Source organism: Etheostoma cragini, chromosome 22 (genome assembly GCF_013103735.1).
Source record: "Etheostoma cragini isolate CJK2018 chromosome 22, CSU_Ecrag_1.0, whole genome shotgun sequence".
Classification (NCBI taxonomy): Eukaryota; Metazoa; Chordata; class Actinopteri; order Perciformes; family Percidae; genus Etheostoma; species Etheostoma cragini.
Window position 1 is genome coordinate 10,863,164 of NC_048428.1, and position 22,700 is coordinate 10,885,863.

The window sequence follows — 22,700 nt, forward strand, 5'->3', positions numbered from 1 at the left end:
ATGAGGCCTGAACTAGGATCAGGATTAAAGTTTTGGTATGCAGCAGGGTAAATGCTTAAATTTCCTTGTGTCAGGTGTAGCTTTGTGATGACGCAGACATCACAGTGATGAAGGTGAAGGAAGACTCTTCTGAGATGAAAGCCTGGCACAGAGCGAGAGATGAAGGGTGGAAGGAAGCAGGGGACTCTTCAGACCTCAGGACACTCAGCTGTAACAACACACATAAGGAGGCCAGTATGAGTTTAGAAACTGGGCATTTTATGTTAAAGTCTTCAGTTTTCTGTATAAATTACATACCATTTTTAGGAAAAATGACAATGTTTTCAGGGAGGACGCCAGTCTCCAGGGAGAACTGTGTGAACTTCTGCTGCAGGACAGCACTGGGCTCATTAGTGCGACCTGCAAACACAGAATGAGATGCTTTATCCTTCACAAAACCCTGAGTCCACTAATTCAACATATAATGGCTTTCCCCCGGGGACACAGAATCAGCTGCTGTGTTGTGACTGATTGACTTACTGTAAAGCTTGTTGAGGACCTCAGACACTCCGTTCTTTGTCTTGATAGTGTGGACCACAGCGTAGTCATCGTACTGAACGTTAACAATGCGCATGTCGTTGTCATTGTTCCAAACTGTTAAAATCAGAAAGAGATGGGTCAGACGGTTGAACCTTTGTGTTTGTGTCTCTCATGTGTGAGTTAATGTGCGCTCTACTCACCCTGGCTGTGGAAGGTGAAGCGTCCTGGAGTGTCGGATTTGTTAGCCAGGTGAGTCATTCTCCAGCAGCTACCATCAGCACTAAAAGAAAGATGTCAGTTTATTTGTATTTTTTTGTCTACAGCAGAATGATCAGGATGTTTTGATTTGAAGGAAGGGTCACTTTGCAAACACTTACTTCAGGTTGGCATAAGAGAGGTCAAGGTCTCCTTCAGCAGTTGGCACTATAACGGCAGTGCCCATCTTCATCCCATCTTTGTGGTTCACAAACCACGGAGCGTTAGTGGCAAAGCCAACCACGTACCACTTGCCTGCCATCTAAAAGACCGACACAAGGGGCAAGAAAAGGTGATTATGTTCTTTTCTCAGAATCAATCAAAACAAATGGATTTTGTTTAGTATATATTACACAACTCCTGTCTTTCCATGCACTGAAAATCCTTAAAAGTTCTTTAAAGTTAGTTTTGCTCAATTTAGTGACTGCATTAAACATGTCAACCAGCCACAGTTACTGATAACTCTTCCTTAGGAATATCAGCAGCTTTGCCGTAGTAATACTTCTGCCTCTCTATTACCTTCTGCAGGTCAAAGTCTTGCACAGGTGGGACATCGGCGCAGGCGGCCAGCACACACATCAGGGCGGCCAGCATCCTCAGCACTGTGTTCCTCATGGCTTCTCCTTTGTGTTCTGGTCTTCTCCAGCAGCTAGTGAAGTATCAGGAAGAGTTAAAGAAAAAGGCAAGTGGAGCTCCTTATATCCTGCAGAGTCCCGCTCCCGCCCTCCCACTGCTATCTTTTGCATTACAAAACGTTTTGGGCTTTCACTCGCTGCCATGCAAATTGCTGTGGTTACACAACTGGCACGTGTGGATGCAAGAGGGGGAGGTGATGAGGGAAGAATGAAAGAAAAGAAAAAGGGAGAGTGGGTACATAATAGGGTTCTTTCAACACCCCTCCCTTTCTCCCTCCTCCATCCCAAATGCTCAGGCATGCCCGGACTATCAAAACAGCTGTTTTGTAAGAGTGCAAATTTCTTTACCATATGGCACCTGAAAGCTTTAAATAAACAAACCACATACACAATAAAAACCAAACTTAAGAATCCTTAAAAGCGGGATCTAATCAACTCTAAGAGCCAACATAATCCACCTGAAATAAGATAGTATTTCTAGATATAATAAACTACATTGCAGCGAAATTGTGTGTTGCTCACAATGATTTGATTGTTCTTTGCAGTTGATTTAATAGTTTCATAAACCTTTGAAACATTAATATATAAAGGGAGGGGCCCTTTTTTAAGCTTTGTGACAAAGATAGTGAGTAGAAGAATTGGAAAAACTGTCCTTTTGTTAGACATTAAATGTTGCATCTTTGCTTTATGTGGTAAATACTGTTACATCACCTAAATCCATCACTGTTTTTGTATTATCTACATTGTGTAATATGTCATGTGCTGATCAGCTGTAAATTCTATGCAAAAATGTGTTGATGGCCTTATCGGAGTTCCAAAAGAAACACGTCAGGCACCGGCTTGCAATTGGCTGGTTAGGTAACACAGATGCAGACACAGAGGTGCCGACTGGATCTCGGGGCAGTGTTAAAAACATGTTTGGTAACCTAGTTTTGTAACCAAACTCTTTCAACCCTTTTTGGGCTCCACATCTGGGCTACATTAACTCCCACCCCCCACTCTTTTGTGTCCTCACCCCCCCGCCCCCCACCTCCAACTCATACAGAGACACATTCGGAAAGTCTCAGTATAAAACAATGACATGAAATTAACATGATAACTCGTGCATGAGAATGGTGTTTTAGCACAAAATCAACTGATGGCAGATTGGGATTGAGTGAAGACACTGTGTGGATTTTTTTTTTCAGACTGAAAACATTTGACAAAAACTTGATTGTGCTTCGTTTTTTTGTTTTATTTATCTCTAACTGGCAACATTGAAACTTGACAGTTTTACAATTTTAAGAACTCGGTGTAGTCTTTCTTTGCAAGGCTGGATCTGTCCGTTGCACAGCTCTGCCTCCTCAACACGCAGGGACACAGTCTGTATGAAAAACAGTGAGAGATTAAATTACATAGCATCTGTGCTACTGTTTTAACCGGGGAGTGGAGTTTGGATAACATGTTGTTGACAAAGTTTTAATAACTGAACCTAAACACATGCATAGCCTGCAATAGGAAAAAGCAGATCATTGGTTTCCCTAAAGCTCTTAACCAGTAGCTTATTGAAATTATTTAGTCACATCTGCAACATTTTGACATTTTGTTGAGGAACTATGAAATTATACCATTGCATGGCAGGAAAGGGGATTCATGTTGGCTGTGTTTTTAAAAAGAAATGCAAGTTCTTGCAGGAATTTTCCATTGAATCTTTACTCCAAATCACTCTCCTATAAACTGGCATTTAATGCACAGGTTATACATTGGAATGACTTGTTTGCATTTAAAATTGTAAGAAACTGTCTACCGCCAAATAGCTTGTACAACATCAATAATAAAATAATAAAATTCACAATATACCTCCTCAACAGTACAATTTTATCAATGCCATTAACCAATAATAATCAGATCACTTAATTCAGATGCAATTACTGTACTGTGATCTCTCGTTGGCACTGCCGCAAATACATGTCTACAGCTTAGATACATAATTATTACAGAGCAGAACATACATATTACAAAGGAGCAGAGCGAGAAAATGCATATTTTGTCATTTGGCACACAGCAGAACTGCAGCTGTGAAGGTGAAAGGATGATTTAGATGTAATGCACTGAACCTGTCAACCATCAGTTACACTGAATAGGAGGAAGTGCATGAAATAAGTCTTGAGCACTTCAGAGCATGGACACCATTCTGAATGTACTGCAGTGTGTAATGACCTGTAAAATGCTCCCCATAGCCTGTAAGCTACACTGACAGCAAAGAACTGACAATCATTTGATGTTTCCAAAACACCTTTGTTGCTTGAAAGTGGCCTTTCAGACATCTCGGCAGGTCCTTGTGACTAAATAAAAAGCTGTTTTTGCCAAATTTGTCAGCTGATCAATTTACCACGGCCCCTTTTTTGTAAGTCTTATACTGTACATCTCACACTTTCTATCAAAGAATTCTTCAAAGAATCTCTTATTTTTTTACATTTAACTTACTGATTACATGGTCCTTGTCCACAGTACCACAGTGACCTAGAAAAAAAAGTACAAATAGTTATTTAAAAGCAGCTGCGTAGGATGGTGTCTGACTACATCTTGCGTCATTAATGCAATATGTTTAAAAAAAAAAAAAACTTATTTTATTTTGAAATGTAGCAGAATATATTCCAAACTACTTTTAGATAAATGCTGTAGATCGGTTCAAGCCTGATTCTGAGCTCTTGTTGCTTATTAGGCCACCCAAAATTACTCATTGCAGTTGCTAAATAGTTTATTTCCTTTTATTTGTCAGGTAGATGTGAACGTACTGTAGTTGGGAAAGGGGAAGAGGTAGGCCAGTCCCAAACCCTGTTTTTCAGCAAGCTGCTCAAACTTGGTCAACATTGGCTCTGACAGATTGTCTACAGACCTGGCTGAATACAGAGCACAAATACAAACATTACAAAAAACATCCAGTCCAAACACACAGTCCAGTCTTAATTTACCAGAGTAAAACAAGATCAGAACTACCACCTGGCTTTTAGATCTGAAATACCAAACCAAGGCGTCATAGCTGAAGAACCCACCATAGAGTTTCATGGTCATCTTGCCCATTTTCTGGTAGTACATGATAGCATAGGAGTTGTAGTCCGTCTCCCCGATTACTATCTCAGTGTTCAGCTCAGGACGAGTTCCTGGTGGAAACATCAGAAAGCATGATAGGATGAAGGGATGCTCCGATATAATATAGTTTATCAATTATGATTAGTAAGGAAGGAGCTGACCTTTAAGTGTTAGCTTGCCTGTGGTCGGTGTTAGATCATAGACCTGTAATATCTCCCAACACTGGTGATTACTGGGGAGAGAAGAGTTTGTGTTTGATGAAACATTCGGTAAAAACAGGAACGATAGTTAACCACCATTTCTTTAAAACATTTGAAACCCTTCATAGCCTTTCATATTATATACTGTATATTTTTTATATGTTGCTTTATAATGTGACCACAGGTCTCAGATTGAACCATCTAACGTTGCATGAGAAAAAGGACACAAACTAAAACTTTTCCTCTGCATGGGCCAAAGAGGATTTATAAAGTCAAGCCCTAAAAAAACAAGACAGAGTTGTTCCATTTCATTGTGTTTTGTACTCTCTGTCCTTCAGCAAACGCCTGGTCAGGATGACCTAAAAGTTTTTTTTTTGTAAGTATGAGGCAAAGCTGATGGATTTGATTGTTAGCCTCTTTCCTGTTTTTGAGGAAACACCTATAATCAAACACATGTGGTTTGAGACATGAAGTGAGTGCAGAATGAGAGAGGATAAAGATTTGTGGCATTTTTGCCCCCTCTGCCGATGAGTCAGGTTACTGAAGAGTAGCAGTGATGTAGACCAGATGTGAGCACAGTGTGCTTACGTAGATGGTGCTACTTACTGTCATGTTTTAGTGCTGACAGACATTGTTTGGGCAGAGGAATGTGTGAGGTTCATGACTGTAGGCTCCACCTTGGTTCCATGAGTCATCAGGTAAGAGCATTTGGAGGCAGTGATTAGCAGGTACCATGTTCCTGCCATCTGCAACACAAGCAAGCAATACCAGGCAACAGACACACAGGAAAAATAAGCAAGTTTTTTATTTTTAGGTCATATACTTGCCCTATTTTTACCAGGGCCAGTTGACTTAAATTACATTTTTAGGGTAACATAAACTTCTTCTGTGCTATTAATGAAAATTATACATCTGCTTTGAATCAAATGTCCTGTTTTGTTATCCTTTGTTATGCTTAAATTCTACTTCACAAAAAATCCCCCTTATTGCCTAAAACACCATATTGACACAATTACACAAGCATGTCCCCATTGCCAGCCCCCACACTAATCTATAAACAAGCAGAGCTACATGTTTGAGGCTCAGGAAAATTATATATTTTTCTTTTTTAGCATGGGTACTTAGATGGAAGCTTGAGGTTGTGGTCAACTTCCAGAAGTGGCATTTACATCTGTTTTAGTATATTTTAATTTTAACAATTTCAGATTTGGACAAAAACCTGCTGCAATTATCTATAGATGGCTAGTGTCCTTGTGTCAAAATGGTTGGTTCACTGATATGCTCCTTAAAGCAGTAACAGCTTTTTTGTTTAGTTTTTTTGTGTTGTGACGCACGTTTGTCACGGAAGCAAAGGGTGGACTACAAAAGCGCTGTTTGGAGCAGTTTATGAACAGTGGGAGATGGTGATAGGGGATTTTGAGCTTTTTCACTTTGTAAACCTATAACATGCAAAAAAAGATATATAACACAGTAAAGTAAAGAAAAAGATAATATATGCATTTTAAAGTGACTATATGTAACTTTTTAAGTTTGGGTTGATTCTAGTGCATTGCATGCGGTAGCTTACTTCGGATGTCTCCTGAGCTAAACCAGGTATCACTGTCGCTGTCAAACCATTAAGAGATTGCTGTAGCAAGTAACATTATAACAACTTAGATTAATATAGCAACCCACGGATGCTACACCAGTAACGTTACAGGGGGACAAGAGAAAAAGAATAAAACACAAACACGGAGTAAAAGGAAAACGTCCGGCTCAATGGAAGGGGGGACGTAATTTAATGTTGGCTAACTGACATACAACCCCATCGTACATTGTAAAGTTATCATTGTAAAGTCATTGTTAAGTTACTGACCTATTACTATACAGAATACTACACAATACTCCACTACATAGCCAAAAAGCTTATCTGGTGTAAGCTTTAGCAATATATTGTGTTTTATGAGCTTATCATGTGTTTTATATAAAATATTAGTCTGAGAAGTAAGCTAAAGTTATCTAATACATGGAGTGGAGTAAAGTATTTCCCTCTGAAATTTTGAGTAGATGTAGAAAGTAGCAGCATAATTGAGTAAATGTACTTGGTTACTTTCCACCACTGAAACTGACAAATTCTTTCCATTCATTGCAACCTGTTCATGAATCATTTTTCAGCCTTGTCACAATTAAACTTTAAATGGAATTATAATAGTCACTTTATGCCCAAACCGTATGTCACCTGGACTCTCTACCTATCTCGTACAAACATGGGATAACAACAAAACGTTTTAACTTAGAAATAATTATTTTTAAAAAACAGCACAAACGTAGAAATAATACACATATTTAGTAGTGTTTATACCGTATTGTGACTCTTGCTCCAGTTTTTTACCTGTTGTATGTCTACATTCTGTGCCGCTGGGGTCAAGTCAATAGGGTCGACCTTTGGCTTCTTGGGAGGTCGTTTTTGAGGTTTCGGTCGACTTACGGCCCCCCCTACACCCTCAGTGGAACCCCACAGACACAAACACATCAACACCGCCACTGCCAACGTGAAACGCCATACTCCAGCCATCCTACCACTTGCAATAATATAGGAATACAAGGATCAGTCCTCTTCTTTTATAGTGTTGCTCAGGTTCCTGTGTTCTGTTTTCCCCCTTCCTTTAGTATTGGATTGTCAGTCCCTTATGTCTGCTGCCTACTCTTCCCAATCTGCTTTACTCAAACAAAGACACAGACACACAAACTGCATAAACAGACAGAGAGCAAACAATGTGAAAAGGAATGGCTTTTTGGTTAAATATTAACTTGGTTTGCTGGCAGAGATGAGGCCATAGAGGCCTGCAGTGGGGGTATCGGAGTAACAAGAGGGGCAGCAGTACATTCTCATTAAATACTGCCTTTAAAATCTTGATAAACTGCTGTCAGGAAGGTATAAACAAAGATTCACATAAATTAAAAACTTGTAAATATCTGTCAAAGTATATACTCTATATACTGTCATGTACATCTACTTCAGATACATAAGCATCCTGTTATATTAAAAATTCTTGATTTTTTTCAAGCACCATTTTCAACTTTCACCCTAGACTGAAAAACACACAAGCATTAATGTCATAACTTTATGTTTTTACAATCTCTACAGAAAAAGAACTCTTCTTAATTCAGGCCCGGCATTTTTCAGACAATCATAAATAAAGTTTGAAAACAAAATGATCAACTTTGATCAACAAAAATTAGTGAATATTAAAACGCAATTAATACGGTGATCTGTTTTGGGGTTAGTTTTTCATTAAAGGAGCTGGGGTCTGTGCGTACGCCTATTCTCACGCAAAGGTTGTGATTTATAATAACAATGCGGTCCTCCACCCAAACTGACCCGTGTTAACGCACATTTTGGAGACAATGGGAATTGGCGACTCAGATGGTGAGGTGGGGAACTAAAGTCTGATTGCAGAAAGCAAATGTGGAAATAACAATTAAATATAATATTTTCAAGTATTGATGTCTCACGCACATTTCTTCACTCCATTTCATCCACGTTATCATGAAGATTAAATCCACCAGTGTTATTTGCGCTTGTGCTGAATGATACTTGTTCCATAAACACCTTGTAAAATCCAACTGTAATCTTAAATCAAATTTCGTTCTTAATATTTAATCTGTGCTGGCTCACCATCACATTGTCCGCTACGGAGCTCAGGAGGGGGAGATGGCCCTGCATGGAATACAGGATAGCAACAAATACCCTACCATTAGATAACTGCAGAACACAGTGTAAATAACTAAAACCTGTCTTTAATACTGTGCATATATCATCTGTAAGAAAAATCTATTTATTTTATTTATTTATTTATTTGACGAGGACTGAGTGTCCAATTGAGAAATAAGAAAAGGTTTAATGAAAGAGCATGATGAAATTAAGAGAAAGACAATACGACATAAAACATGATAACACTGCAGCTGACAACGGACTTGATCCATACTTCTCCCTGTTGGAGTCACATGAGACAAGTCCTGAATATTCCTAAATCAAACACATTTATTTACCTAGGGGCGTTTTTTTTTTTCACCTTGTGTATTAAAATCCATTCGCATTGGTCCGCCGTTGGCATGGTAACATGTTGGTCTAAACTCTGCCCCTTTGTGGTCGTTTCGGTCACAGATCAAAAGATTCTATCATGTAAATGAGAAATTCAAACAACAATACAGTTAATCAACATTTTATTGTCTTAGCGCAGTCTAAGACAGCAGGGGGTAGGAGACAGAAGGTTTTTTCCTGGAGTGAAAAAAAGGCTTCTTTCTATTCTTTCTATATCTTTAGAGATAGAGGAGACAAATTGCATATTATCCTAACCTGGCTGCATCGTACATAAACAGAAATACATTGTTTTCAAAACACTGTTTTTATGAAAAACACAACTGTTTTAGAAGAAAATTATAACTGAATTCCTGAATGCAAATTATGGATACACAAACAATTCCAACAGAACTATTTTATAAAACAAATGCACACAAAGCCAAATTTAAGTTGTGTTAGGCAGTATATTGAAAATGATCTATAAAGGAAAGAATTTTAAAAGCTAGGTTGTGTGTTTATTTGTACAGTTCAGATAACCAGTTTAACTTTAAGGCCAAGCACGGTACTGACCTATGCACGGAAGTGGTAGAAACCTACAGAAAAAAAAAATCATTTGTTTTTATTGGTCTTATTGATGCCTCCAAGGCTTTTGACCGAATTAAACACCACAAGCCATTTTTGAAATTGAGCCGAAGAGGAGTACCTAACAGTAGAATTAGAATCCCAGTCTTTTGGTATTCCAATCAGAGCATGCAGATCAAATGAGGGGATGTATTTTCTTATGGTGTTGGTAATGGAGTCCGTCAGGGGGGATACTATCACTGGCCATCTTTAATATTTACATGGATGACCTGTCTGACCAGCTCAGACAGTGTAAAACAGGATGTATGATTGGTAACATGCTAGGGAACCATCTAATGTTTGCTGATGATATGGCTGTTGTCTCTCATAGCAGTGCGGGTTTTCAAGAGTTGTTGAATATATGAACCGATTATGGTGTTAAATTTGATGTAAAATATGCCCAAAAAAAATTGGTTATGATCTGTAGAGTGAAAGAGGATAAGGACCTTATTTTTCCTTTATTATCTTTTCATTTGACAGTGAAGTGACATTTGACAGTTCATTTGAAGTGTTTGCCCTGCCAAATGCTTGTTGTACCAGCAGTTGTAATTGCTTTTTGTAACATTAAGTATTTGGGTCACATCTTAACGGATCAAATGTCAGATGATGAGGACATATATAGGCAGTGTTGCATGTTATATATACAAGCTAACATGCTCGCCAGGAAGTTCTCTTGGTGTTCTGATACTGTCAAGATAAACCTCTTTAAAGCATGTACTGCTTTTTACACTCCCCCCTTGTGGGCCAAGTTAAATAAGCTGCGGGTCACTTATAATGATTGTTTGTGCAGAAAGCCAAGGTGGTGTAGTGCAAGTGGATTGTTTTGTCAAGCAGGAGTTATTACATTCTCTGCTTTGCGGAGGATTCTAATGTATAAAGGTCTTGGTTGCCTGAATTCTTCTGATTGACCCGAGGTTCAGTGCTGTGCAATAATTAAACAAGACAGCTACTGGTATAGCTGTCTTCTTTAATTGGTGTAATTTTTTTTTTATTTATTTATCTATCTATCATAACCTTTCAGCATATAATTCAAGTGGTCTGTGAAAAAAACAAGTGTTCTGCACCTCCACTTCAGGCTTTAGAAAATGTAGCTGTGACAGGAGACTATGGCTAATTACAGGTCATTTCAGAGAAAGCGAGTGTTCCTATTGGCTGTTATACACATGCAGACAGAGAGACGAGGCTGCAGGCAGAAGTCTCACTTGACTCTACTTGACATTCTGGTGTTTTTTGCTTTCTTTTCCCTGCAGGTTGAACTAGAACAACAATACAAAGCAAACTAAAATTTGGCTTCATAGCTCAGAAAACAACTCACATTTTTACAAAGAACCTCAGTCCCAGCACTTCCCAGGCTGTTGTCAGGGCGACGAATGATGGAGGTGTGGCTTTCGTCCCGCTCCCATGTCCCATGGGCCTCTTTAAATGCTGGCCAGCCTGTCCCAGAGTCATACTTAGCCTCTGAACTATTAAGAGAGGAAGGAACATTTCCTAAAGGAGAATTTGCAAAAACATTTCTGTACAAACATTAGTGCTGGGGCGATATGCCTATGCCCCGATTCCATTCTTTCACAATACATTTTCATTTATGCAATTTCAGAAAACAAAAGTTGAACAATACCCTTCTAGAGACAATGTATCATGGGACATTTCTAAAAACTATTTTTTTTCTCAAAATAATGCACGTCACATGTCAGTCATCTGGTCTGACATGTAATTAATTTGTAAATAAGTACATAACATGTATTTTCTGCATTTTCTGCTTTTGCTGAAGATATGATGTTGTCACCGCCGGCGGTACCGTATACGGAACATATTTAGGTGAATAATTTGTAATTAAAACATCTACATCAACAATCATACAGTTATATTTAGGGAAGTAAGACTGCAAACTGTTACCTGAAAAGTGGAACTTCACAGCAGACACAGTGGTACATCCCCACTTTAGAATGGTTAAGGTAGATCCCACTAAAAGGCTGAGAACACACACACACACATACAGTTTTAGGACCAGGAACACAGAACTAACAGCCTGACAGCCTTAGAAAACATGTGTGGCAGTCTGGTAGACTAACATAATGTTGACACAAATCACTGCATGATGCATGCAGTACTCACCATTTCTGTCCCTTTCTCTCTGGTGACTACGTACTGTTCTGGGGTCAGTTTCTTTTGCCAGTCTGTACTCTCATCATAACGAGTGAGAGACCGCAGGCCTGCAGAGAGCAGAGGTAACAATGAAGACGACACAGAGAAGTTTGTAATGAGCACCCTGAACATGGTACAAGACAGTTAATCCACTCCTGATCAATCAAGTACATAAATAACAGCAACAAACCGAGAATCAATTAAAAGCATTAGCTATGGCAGGATTTTCTAAACTTTTTCTTTTAAAAACAGAAGTCACAACATGAGACCACATAGGTCTACACTTAACACTGGCAAATAGAGGAAAATACTTAAAATGAACTGTAGGTCTAGGCTATTGCTCAAGGCAGGAAGGGTAACATTTATAAGCAGAACAGTCATAGATAACCTTAACTCCTAGAGTAAAATTCCACTAATCCCAAATGTATTGGAAATCCAGGAAACGCACTCCTGTTGTATACAGTCTATGTGTTAACCATAGTCCATTTTGAACGAGACATAACATGTAGATGTTTCTTATTTTAAGTTCTTAATAAGAAAACTGCAGGTTGGTGCACCTGCAGGAGTCTGCAGCCTGAGGGATATAGCTTATAGATAAAAATTAACCCCATAAAAAAACGAAGTGACAGTTAAGAAATCAAAGGTCTTCCCAGTACCTTGAGATGTGGATACAGGACGGGTGAATACCCGGATCCTCCTCGGTAACAACGCGGATCTGGCCTTCGCCTGCTGAGAAACTACAACGAAGAGACGTGCGACTAACCGAGACATGTCTGCTGCTGCTGTGTCGAGTCTCTGTCTAAAGGTAAGAGCTCTCGTTGGATTGTTTATGCGACGGCGAGTTCGCGCTCCCCCCCCCCCCCTGCTGTTAGCTGGGTGACCCGGTCAAAAATCACACCTTCAAGCAGGAATATAGGTTAAAGTGGATAGGGTTTACTGGCTTGTTTTTTATTGCTGGACAATGTGCAAAGAACACCATAATTGTGTACCAGCTTTATGGCTTGTTAAAAAAAAAAAAACTCAATCGGGGCAAAATTACAATGGATCTTAAGGGGCTTTGACCATAAGAAGTATGCAACATATTAAAGGCATGGAGTAGCCTAATGTTATAACGAATGATGGAATGTAATAAGGCCTAAGTACATTTACTCAAGTACTGTACTGAAGTGGAAATTTGAGGTACTTTTACTTTACTTGTCGTGTCTTGTAATTTCCCCACTGGGGATTAATAAACAAATTAAATTAAAAAAATTACAATTTATTTTCATGCTATTTTCTACTTCTACTCCACTGCATTTCAGAGAGCAAGATTGTACTTTTTACGCCACTACATTAATCTGACAGCTTTAGTTACTTTGCAAATAAAATGTAAGATTTTTGCACACAAAACATGTATTTCATGAAATACGATGTTTTGCAATAAATTAAACTACCCAACAATATATTGCCCTACTTGTACAGCTGAAATGATTAGCCAGTATATGTATAGTTAATTGGCAGAACTGTTTTGATTGTTTCCAGTTTCTAAAATGTTCCTGCATTGAGTACTTTAAGTAGGCTACATTTTCCTGATACTGTTATTTAACTTACGTGACATTGCAGGAAATTTACTTACCAACAGAGTATTTTTACAGTGTGGTATTAGTACTTAAGTTAAGGATCTAAATACGTATTCCACCACTGCCTGTGAGATGTAGTATTCCCTCTGACAAAATGTATTTTCCTTTCATTTATCTGACCTCACTTGAGGCACAAACAGCAGATAAAGTTTACCTGATAACCAACTCCAACTTGCAGAGTTAAACTAGGTGCACCGGGGCACTGTTTGACCCCACCGGTCCTTTCTCCGCAGTAACAACATTGTAAATCTTTGTAGCGAAGAACCAAGTGAAACTAGTGTGTTTAAAACAGCATTTTGCCTTATGGCTTGTGCGTCCACCAAAATTATCAACTATTTGAATATTACTTTATTGTATTGTTTAAATGACTGCCATACAGCAAATACACCTATATAAATCAATATCTATAATGCATCTAAGTAAAATGTCCAGTTACAGCAATATATACTTCAGTATTTCCACTCTACAGTGTTAGTCTAAATAGTCTGGTATTGCACAGCAGCAGGGGTATTGGCTGTCAGCAGGCTTCCAGGCTGGTGCATGAGGTCTACTATGTAGCGGCAGGGCTGTGAAGAGCGTTCATTCATGGAGGGATTCCCATTGAAGAGGAGAACCTCGTTCCAAGCCCGGCTGTACTCACCCCTTTCAAGTGTGCAGCTCATTCCTATGCAATCAGCCAGACACTGAAAAGTGAAGACAGGTCGGGGATTAGGATTTGGAAGCCAGAGATGGGTGAAATGGAGAGGGTTATTATAATATTATAATAATACTTTAAGTGGAGGATGGGGAGAACGTAGATAGAAGTGTCTTGAAATAGGAGGCTAAAAGACGTGTGTGTGAAAGGAAAATATTGGTACAGAGGGGGAAAAAGGTGACAATGCTGTGTGGTAGATAGATCAGTGGTACCTTGAAGAGAAGTGCCCTATGGCGATAGATTCCCCTACTGATCAAACCGATGGGAACAACATTAGACTGAAGCTGAAACTTGAGCTCGCTGAGATGCAGCACCCATGAGAATTCATGCAACTTTTCCATCTCCACTGCTCCGCCCATGGCTTCACTCACCAGCCTGGCATCCGAAAGCATGGACACAAAACCCATTAGAATGCAGGACCCTTCACAATTTGTATTGCATCCTTTAGGCTCACAGAGTGCTGTGTTTTATACTGCTGTTACATGCCACTGGTTTTAGTGAACCTTTACTAGCACATTCAGTCTTGTTTCAATTTCTTAAAATGATTCTGGAAAATTAAAAAAACAGTGGTTGCTAATTAAATAATATGATATGATTTTGTTCTCTACTTTAAGCAATATCCCTGCATGTTATGTGCTGGCTGCATTAATATGTTACCTGGCCAAGGCAGCACACTGCTCTCGTTCATCACTCAGTGGGAGAATAGATTTTTGGGCCTCGTTAACTAGAAGCTGCAATGAGACGTCATCCATCATCTTCCACGCTTTCTCTGTAGGAGACTCAGGCTGGGTCTTATTTTTCTGTTTGTCATCCTTTTTGTTTTTTCTGTACAGGAAGACAGTAATTAAAAAGAAATCTAAGACTTGTTTTCAATTATGGACATTTCTCTGAGTGAAATGATAAACTCGCAGGGAGTTTACAGACACAATTGGCATGCGTAATGTTGGCTCACCGTAACGATAACTCTGTGTGATGACAAATATTGTCGCTTGTTAAAAGGAACTGCTAAGCCGCATCAAGATAACTGATGTACATTCTGTAATCATGTTTTTAGATCTCATACGGTGTATTAGTTAATTGAATTCTCGAAAGAACGCAGTGTTACTGCCTATTGAAATGTGACCTAGCTACAAGGTCAGCGGGTATTTAATGTCGGTAGTTGTTGATACTGATATAAGTGTTATCACACATATTGAAAGTAGTATGGATGATTATTATTAGTGTTTACTGTTATTTGTTTACATTATCAGAAACGCTTAGTTAAATTGCTGGTAGTTGTGGCTAACCTGATGTGTGTATATTTTATTTCTTCTTATGTTTCAGACCAAACACTTACCTTTTAAAGCATGTCATAATTACGGTTACTATAGCACTGTTCTGACCAGAATTACAGGGCGTGTGCTATCCTAAATATTCCTCCACCAGAACCCCCTATCTTTTATATTTTCAGTTGCCATGTGTGTTTAATATTTTGTTGTTACGGGTGTCTCTTAAACACTTGTAATGCACAGTATGTATTGTACTTGTATTTAAAATAGTTTGCCAGTATCCAAGAGAAGAGTATATGCGTGCAACATGTGTAGAAAACAGATATGTTCACATAGACACTGAAAATAATTAATACCAATGTGTTATCTTTCATTTCTGAACATATTCTCTCATAGAAAATTAGAAGATACCTTGTGAGCAAATGTCTGCCAACCCCATTTTTCAACACATTATTAAAAACACTTATGGCCAAAAAGAAATTAATTGGATGACTGCAAAGCTTCTGGAGAAGTCTTAGCAGTTTACCACATTTTTTTTTAGATATCTTGCAGACAAACAGGAGCAAAAGCTGAACCTCCAAGGTCAAAGTAATTATAATACAACAATACACAATGATCATCAGAGGGTGTAAATAAATCTTTAATTTATTCTGGTAAGAGGCGTTTTGCTTTATATAGTTAAAAGCTTATATAGTAAAAACTGAAACTTTGGTCATACTAAGCACTGGATAGATTATATAACACACTGCTTAAGAATGCCTAAGATGTTGTGTGTGAATGCATGCTACATGGGGGACATGGTGGAAATGGGTTGGACCTGTGTGTGTGTGTGTGTGTGTGTGTGTGTGTGTGTGTGTCTCAGCATGCATGTGTGCAGGAATCTTTATGCATGCATGTGCACTTGTGCATGGTTGTGCGTGTAAGTCCATTAGTCTAAACTCTCTCTTTTAGTGTGAGTGTGTTGCCATCTTTAAAGAAATAGGATTGTTTACCCTGAGAGGCCACGCTAAAGAGGCACACTGAAGGCAACGGGGAGAGGGGGAGAAAGGAGAACCAAAAGGAAAAAAACTGGAGCACCGGATTGGAGCAGACAAGGGGAGGGTGATTGTAATCTTGCAGCTAAAATATATTATACTGACAAACTACATACATAGTGTGGCTGGTAGTGTAGGAAACTTGCGAATTCTCCGCCAATGCTCTACCCCCATCTGTGTGGTTGTTCTTGTTAGTTTCCCACTCTGTAGTACTTGTAGTGTAAAAGGCCCGCTTAGCTGTAATAGTTTTGGGATTTTCAGGATACATTTTCAAAGAAACTGGGTTGGACTTATGATGCATACAAATAATAAACAATGTTTAGTTGTAGTAGAATAACCAAAAAGAGAACTTACTCTGTTGCTGTGTTGACAACAATGATTTGCTGGTGCTCGTTGACAGGCTGCTTGGACAGTTCCTCTAAAGTCTGAATTCTTTGACCTTCACGAGCCTAGGAGAGAGAGAGATGTGATGTGATGTGAATATGTAAAACGTGTTCTATTCTTTGCTACATTATGTTTTCTTCTTCAAAAAAGACCGATGAAACAGAGAAAACTGTTATCTATCGTTGGTGAAACAGATCTGTTCAACAAGCTCAAGTTCTAAAGTAATCGATTATAGGCATGTCTGGAAATTTGACAAGAGGTTTTTTTCTATTTGTATATAAGCTTACATTCCTTTAAGTGACCTCAGTTACATCAATTTCAATAGCACATACACACACCTTCCCAGCATCATAGAAGCCATCACTAATAATGTCAGTGGAGGCCAAGTGACTTGTCAGGCTGTATTTGGCGGACAAGTTAAAGTTAAGCAGGCTGGTCATGGCCAACTGGCTGAAACGGCTCCTTCGATTCACTGATAGGTTGATATCCTGAAGCATTTCCAGGGCTCTGAGACACACCACATAAACAGATATTCAGACATTGATGATAAATATTAAAAAAATATGAACAAATATAGACAAAATTACCCATTCTTTCTTTTGGAGCTACACATATTACTGTCCTATACTGCCATCTACTGGCTATTTAAGAGATCACTCTGAGTTGGTTTCAACACTACACTTTTACTCCGCTTTTACATTACACTACTCAACAACACTCCTTCAGTTCTACATTTCATAATTCACCAGTCATGTTCTGATGTCATTATTAACTGTTATCGCAGTTTCTTACCCAAATTGGCACATCTCCACAGCGGTGTTAACATCACTGGCGCAGACACTGATAGCCAAACATGCATGGTGCAATACCTCCTTGTGATAGGAGCGCAGCAAATTGACCAGTGGGTGAAGGCCTCCAGCACTTAGTAACTATGTAGGACAGGGGGTTAATGTCAAAGAAAAAATATTATAGAATAGAATATTATTTGATAATGTATATAATGAACATTGTTTTTTAGTTGTATACATGTTTAGTGTGGATACAGTGGTAACAGGGAAAAAACTGTTTTAGTCAAATTAACTGATATTTCCTTTATGCAAAACACCTCTCAAAATTTCATAATATTCTTGTCATTTGCAAACATGAGAACACGGCAGCAGCCTGAACCGTCATTAGACACACACTAGTCTCGCTTTGCCAGACCCTCCACCAAAGCACGCTGAAGGAAAGTCCGGCTACTCCACACAGCATTCATGGATGGGAGGAAAACGTATTGTGGTTTATTGGCATTTCTTTAAACCAATCATAATTGTCATGGGCGGCACTAAGCCCCGAGCAAAAAAAACATTGCTGCTGCAAAATAGCTTCGGAAAGGAACTTGTTTTTGTGGAACATGTGTACGTTCAAAAGTCGTGCAACATGAAACTCAGATTGGACAGATAGTCTAGCTTGCTGTCTGGATTTATCCTGCAGACATTTGAGGAGCAGTTAACCATAGTCCTAATAAATCTGCCGTTTAGTTTAACATTCAAACACAATGAAAGCAAAAGGTTCTGCCAGATGGAATTTACGGCGGCAACAGAGCATCCAGGAAGTGAAAAGTTGGGTATACACAAACACCAACCTCTGCCTTAGCTTCTGTATCGCAGGCTAGCACTGTCAGGCACTGCGTGGTGTTGATCAGAACCTGTGTATCTGTGGACTGTAATGGCTTCACCACAGCCTGTATCGCTCCATGTGACAAGATACTGCAACGGATGACCTCCTGTCCTGCCATGTTGCCAAGTGTGGCAGCAGAGTTTGCCACCGTCCTGCAACAGCTTCCATAAAGCTGCTGGACAAGAATCTTATCGCCTCCTGCCTCGTACACAGCACTACAGATAACACATAAATGGGTGGGAGATTTTCTGCATTTTACAGAGCTGAAATACATGAAGTGTCATAACATATCACACAACATACAATGTATGCAATATGTGTGACGTGTGATCTGCACAAATAATACAATGGAAAACAAACATTTAGACGATTAGGATTGTGAGGGAGTGATGCAGGGAAGGTGGAGTTAAATGTCCCAAGAGCTAAAGGAGACAAGGAATGCGGAAATATGGAGTCAGACAGTGAGAGATGATGGCTATAGGCAGGATTTGTCAGAGGAATAAAAATGTGGAAGATAAAATGGAGAAACGGAGAGAAGAGAGGTTAAGAGATATTCTGTCAGGGAGAACCATCAGAAGACAGATGAAGCATTAAATCATTTGTGAAATAGCTGAGAGGAAAGCACAGTGCTCAACTTCAAAAGACCACCTCCTTCCCAGCCTCCGTTTTAGAGACTGCAATCTTATCACTTGATGCTTTACACTTGTGTCAGTAATTGACACATATCATTAATAATTTGGGGCATACACACTCGTTCCCAGGTCTTTTTGGAGCAACAAACTATAGGGGTGACATTTACATTATCTAAAAAGTTGTCTGTTACTCACAATGCATTTAGCTGGTTGCTATGTGTGAGGTTGGAGAGGGCACGGGTTGCTACTTCTTTTAACTCCAAACTCTCATTGTTCAGCAACTGTACAACTGCTGGGATACCATCTGAAAAACACATAAATCCAACTCATTCACACTTTATCATGGCGTTTGTGTTCATGCTAAGGTGGCTGTGTGAATGTGTATGTACCCAGGTCTCTGAAGCTGTCTTTGCTGGCTAGGTGTAAGCTCATGACGGACAAAGCCTGGCAGGTAGCTGTTTTCACGCTGATGTCAGCCACAGACAGAAGCTCTACCAGAACTTTCTCCACATTCTGCTCATGGAGCAGTTTGCGATTCTCAGCTGCACCCATGTACACACACACAAAACAAAGCAAACACAGAGAACACAGACACACACACACAGACAAAGTTTATATACAATTTTGATTTAAAAACCTGTTGTTGGAAAATTAAGAAAAAAAGGAATATCTCTTGTCCCCTTCTCTGCTTACAGCTCTGAGCAACCCTGGCGATGCATTTCGCAGCGTTGGACTGCATTTCAGGTAAATTGGGGGTGAGAACAAGCTCCATCAGCCTTGTCAGTCCTCCACCCTTGTGGATTAGCTGTAAACTCTTACTGTCACCTAAACAGTTAGCAACTACCTGTAAGGCCTCAGCATGAAGGTCACGGAAGTCCTGAAAGAAACAAAAGCATAGATAGGGGGCAGAGGATGTAGGAGACACAGACCTTCAATGGGATAGAAAAGGCATTAGGAGTTGAGAACAAGTGTTCATTCAAAGATAACATCCTGCAAATGGTGCAAACATAAACTGCATATATAAGCAGTTATTACCCTCTTCATATTTTGTCTTCCCATTTTTATCAATGGCAGGATAAAGACATACATTAGCATCTTACCAGAAAAGCATGTGTTCTCTCACACACACCTACCTACCATGTTATTGAGGATATCCAAGAGCTTCTCAAATCCTCTCTCTTCCCTGAAGGTGTTGCATGTATCTGTGTCAGTGGTGACATTCTGCAGCGTTTTTAAAGCCAAAAGCTGAATGACAGGGAAGTCGGAATTCAACAGTTCCAGAAGTGGAGGTATCCCTCCCAATTCATGTAAATCCAGACGACTTTGGTAGTCCTTCATACATACAGCACAACACAGGATACAAGAAGACAACAAGAACTTTGGAACAATTAAATTTCACCCATGTCCTTGTAACCTTTTCTAGACTGACAGCTTTGAGTCACCTGAACCAGGTTAAAGATGATCTCTAGTGAGTTCTTCTTGACATCGGGGTCTGGACTGGATAAAAGCTGGATTAAAGGTGGCAGGCCCTTGTTCTCAAAGATCTTGACCTTACAGACAAAATCCACTGACAGAGAGGCCAGGCACAGTGTTGCAAACTCATGGACAACTATATCTTCTTGAATAGGAGAGACAATTGCATTGTTTTTTTTGTTTTATTGCAGTTCATATACAGTAAACATCTACTTCTGAGTTTATTCATCATGTAATCAAAGTGACTCACCTTCAAGTGACAGTTTGTCAATGATTGATGGAATGACATCTATTTTTTTCAGAGCCCTCTTTACATCACCTTGCAATAGAAACATGAGACAATGTTAATAACTGCGTGGCAGTTATTCAGGGAGCACATCAATCAGTCACTCAGTCTGTAAATAAACAAAATCTCTATAGTTGGTCTGTAAGTTGGTCTGTAAGTCACATCCACTGCATAGTAAGCCACCAAACAATTCAGAATGTGAGTCTGCATTGATATTGTATGTTGTCTGACACACCGTTGGTAGCCATTATGCCCAAGGCCATGAAAGCATTGCGTCTGATCAGCTTGTTGTTGTGAGTGATGAGCTGACAGAGAGGCTCCAATGCTCTGAGTCCCAGCAGAGAAACCTTGTTCTCATCTCCTAACAACAGGGGGAGACAGTGAACAGGGAAGTTAATGTAAGCAGGGTGCCAAACAGACCTGAGTGCCTGTGGGCACTTATTATTATGCATCAGTGAAGTAGTGAAGATAAGCACTGCAATGTGATTGAATATAAAAGACAATGGCAGATGACATGCTAAAATGTTGTGTTTGACATAGTAATATACATAATATTATAATGTGTTGATAACCATATGTCAGCTTTTGATGAACAAAGGAATTGTTAAAATTAAGGCATTCTTTATTGATCCTGCAAGTGGAAATAACAGTTTTCACGCTGATGTTAGTTATTACACCAATACACATGATGTGTAGATTTTATTGTAAATCTCAAGAAATAACAACCCTGGTCAGCCACAAGTACAATTTGTGCTTTTCAGCTGCAGGGTTTCCCACAAAAAAAAACTAATATGTGTAGGGGTTACTGTGGGTAGTCTAATGTACCTTTCTCTGCAAATGTGTGGATTGCTTCACAGGCTTTGACTAGGATGTCCTCCTCTGGACAGCTCAGCAGCAGCACTACTGTTGCTGGAGTTTTGCACTCAACAGGTAGTGGCTCAAATTGTAACTGAGGAGAGAGTAATGCAGTTTGATTTTTAGGCTATTGTCATGTGTCTAAAAGGAACACGAAATGTAAAAAAGGCTTTCCAGAAACATGTAAGCTAAATAGGCATTTTAAAAGGTAAAGATGAAAAGACTTTCATTACTCACTGTTTCCTTGCATGGAGTTATGCTCTCCTCCTTCACTTTATTTCCCATTCTGTGACCTAGCTAGCTAGCGTTAGAGAGAAACTGTTCAACAATATTGTTCTAAACAGCGTTTATTGATCACAGATAGTCGTTCAATACCTGCAGTCATGAATGTAGATATGCTAGCTAATAACAAGCTAAACTACAAAGCTAACCTGACAGCCGGCTACAAGTTTAACAGTGTTCATGAATGAAGCTTCTAAAACAAACATACTGCAGTCATTACTTTTATAAATATTCACTATGACTTACCTGTTTGTTTGTTTTCTTTTTCTAACTAAGCTAGCTACAGGACAAGTTCAAGATTGATATAATTAGAAGGACAGCCAACCAGAAAAACAAGACCGTAAGTTTAGTTTTGACACCATGTTGCTAGGCAACGCTTGACACGTTGGGCTAAACCGTACACTGCATATAAAGAGCCCTAGTGGCTAAAATTAGTTAGAATATTTATTGATAACTTGTTGGCTATGTTTTGGCAAGCCAATTTCATCTTAAAATATATCAGACCTCACTGACATTAGTTTGTTGATTATGCAAATAAATATATGAAAATTTGACATTTCCACAACTGTCAGGCAGTAATTTTAATATTAATAATAATAATAATAATATGTTTTATTTATATAGTGCCTTTAAAAAAAAACGAGGACACTTTACAGAATTAAAGTGGCTATGTTAAATAAGGTTGTAGGCTGTGGTAAACAGGTAGTGTTCCAGGATTGTTTTTATACAGTACATGTCCAGGGGTGCAGTATTCCCCATGCCTAAAACTAGCAGTCATACATCTAGTTCAGCTCCTATCTCCCTCGCCATTCATCCGTTTCTCTTCCTAATTCTTCATACTGTTTCTTCACACCTCCTCTCTCTATTCACTGCCTATCATATCAATTTGGTTCATCACAATGATGTTTCTATGACAATCGTACCAACAGTTTCGTATAACCCCACTTAATACCAAGCAAGTGTGTGTGTGTGTGTGTGTGTGTGTGTGTGTGTGTGTGTGTGTG

General features: G+C 39.1%; 4 protein-coding genes across 7 annotated transcripts; all 4 read right to left on the reverse strand.

Annotated features, from left to right (window-relative positions):
• Positions 1-1,566, reverse strand: LOC117937544 (lipocalin-like). Its single transcript, XM_034861586.1, has 6 exons — positions 1,294-1,566; positions 897-1,036; positions 720-799; positions 520-633; positions 298-399; positions 1-208 (listed from the first exon to the last, which is right to left on the reverse strand). Exons 1-6 carry the CDS (start codon positions 1,387-1,389, stop codon positions 189-191), a joined length of 552 nt encoding a protein of 183 aa, XP_034717477.1. The 5' UTR covers positions 1,390-1,566; the 3' UTR covers positions 1-188.
• A 1,139-nt stretch (positions 1,567-2,705) lies between these two features.
• On the reverse strand, positions 2,706-7,408 carry c8g (complement component 8, gamma polypeptide). Its single transcript, XM_034861585.1, is given in 7 exon segments — positions 2,706-2,772; positions 3,876-3,911; positions 4,187-4,291; positions 4,445-4,552; positions 4,643-4,713; positions 5,288-5,427; positions 7,053-7,408. Coding segments are annotated over 7 exon segments (663 nt in total). The 5' UTR covers positions 7,236-7,408; the 3' UTR covers positions 2,706-2,752.
• A 2,957-nt stretch (positions 7,409-10,365) lies between these two features.
• Positions 10,366-12,443, reverse strand: msrb2 (methionine sulfoxide reductase B2). Its single transcript, XM_034862161.1, has 4 exons — positions 12,167-12,443; positions 11,481-11,578; positions 11,262-11,338; positions 10,366-10,828 (listed from the first exon to the last, which is right to left on the reverse strand). The coding sequence occupies exons 1-4, from the start codon at positions 12,279-12,281 to the stop codon at positions 10,645-10,647; spliced, it is 474 nt and encodes a 157-aa protein (XP_034718052.1). The 5' UTR covers positions 12,282-12,443; the 3' UTR covers positions 10,366-10,644.
• A 1,019-nt stretch (positions 12,444-13,462) lies between these two features.
• armc3 (armadillo repeat containing 3) lies at positions 13,463-22,138 on the reverse strand. Of its 4 annotated transcripts, none has more exons than XM_034862598.1 (17): positions 21,943-22,138; positions 21,652-21,715; positions 21,385-21,508; positions 20,795-20,920; positions 20,524-20,592; positions 20,243-20,415; positions 19,938-20,132; positions 19,494-19,677; positions 19,190-19,342; positions 18,996-19,104; positions 18,134-18,383; positions 17,302-17,438; positions 16,848-17,016; positions 16,480-16,574; positions 14,481-14,648; positions 14,036-14,198; positions 13,463-13,812 (listed from the first exon to the last, which is right to left on the reverse strand). In XM_034862598.1, exons 2-17 carry the CDS (start codon positions 21,697-21,699, stop codon positions 13,606-13,608), a joined length of 2,370 nt encoding a protein of 789 aa, XP_034718489.1. In that variant the 5' UTR covers positions 21,700-21,715; positions 21,943-22,138; the 3' UTR covers positions 13,463-13,605. The 4 variants fall into 4 exon arrangements, with proteins under 4 accessions (XP_034718489.1, XP_034718487.1, XP_034718488.1 ...); XM_034862596.1 differs by having other exon boundaries at positions 20,243-20,418; XM_034862597.1 differs by having other exon boundaries at positions 20,243-20,418; positions 21,652-21,711; positions 21,943-22,066.
• Positions 22,139-22,700: the final 562 nt, after the last annotated feature.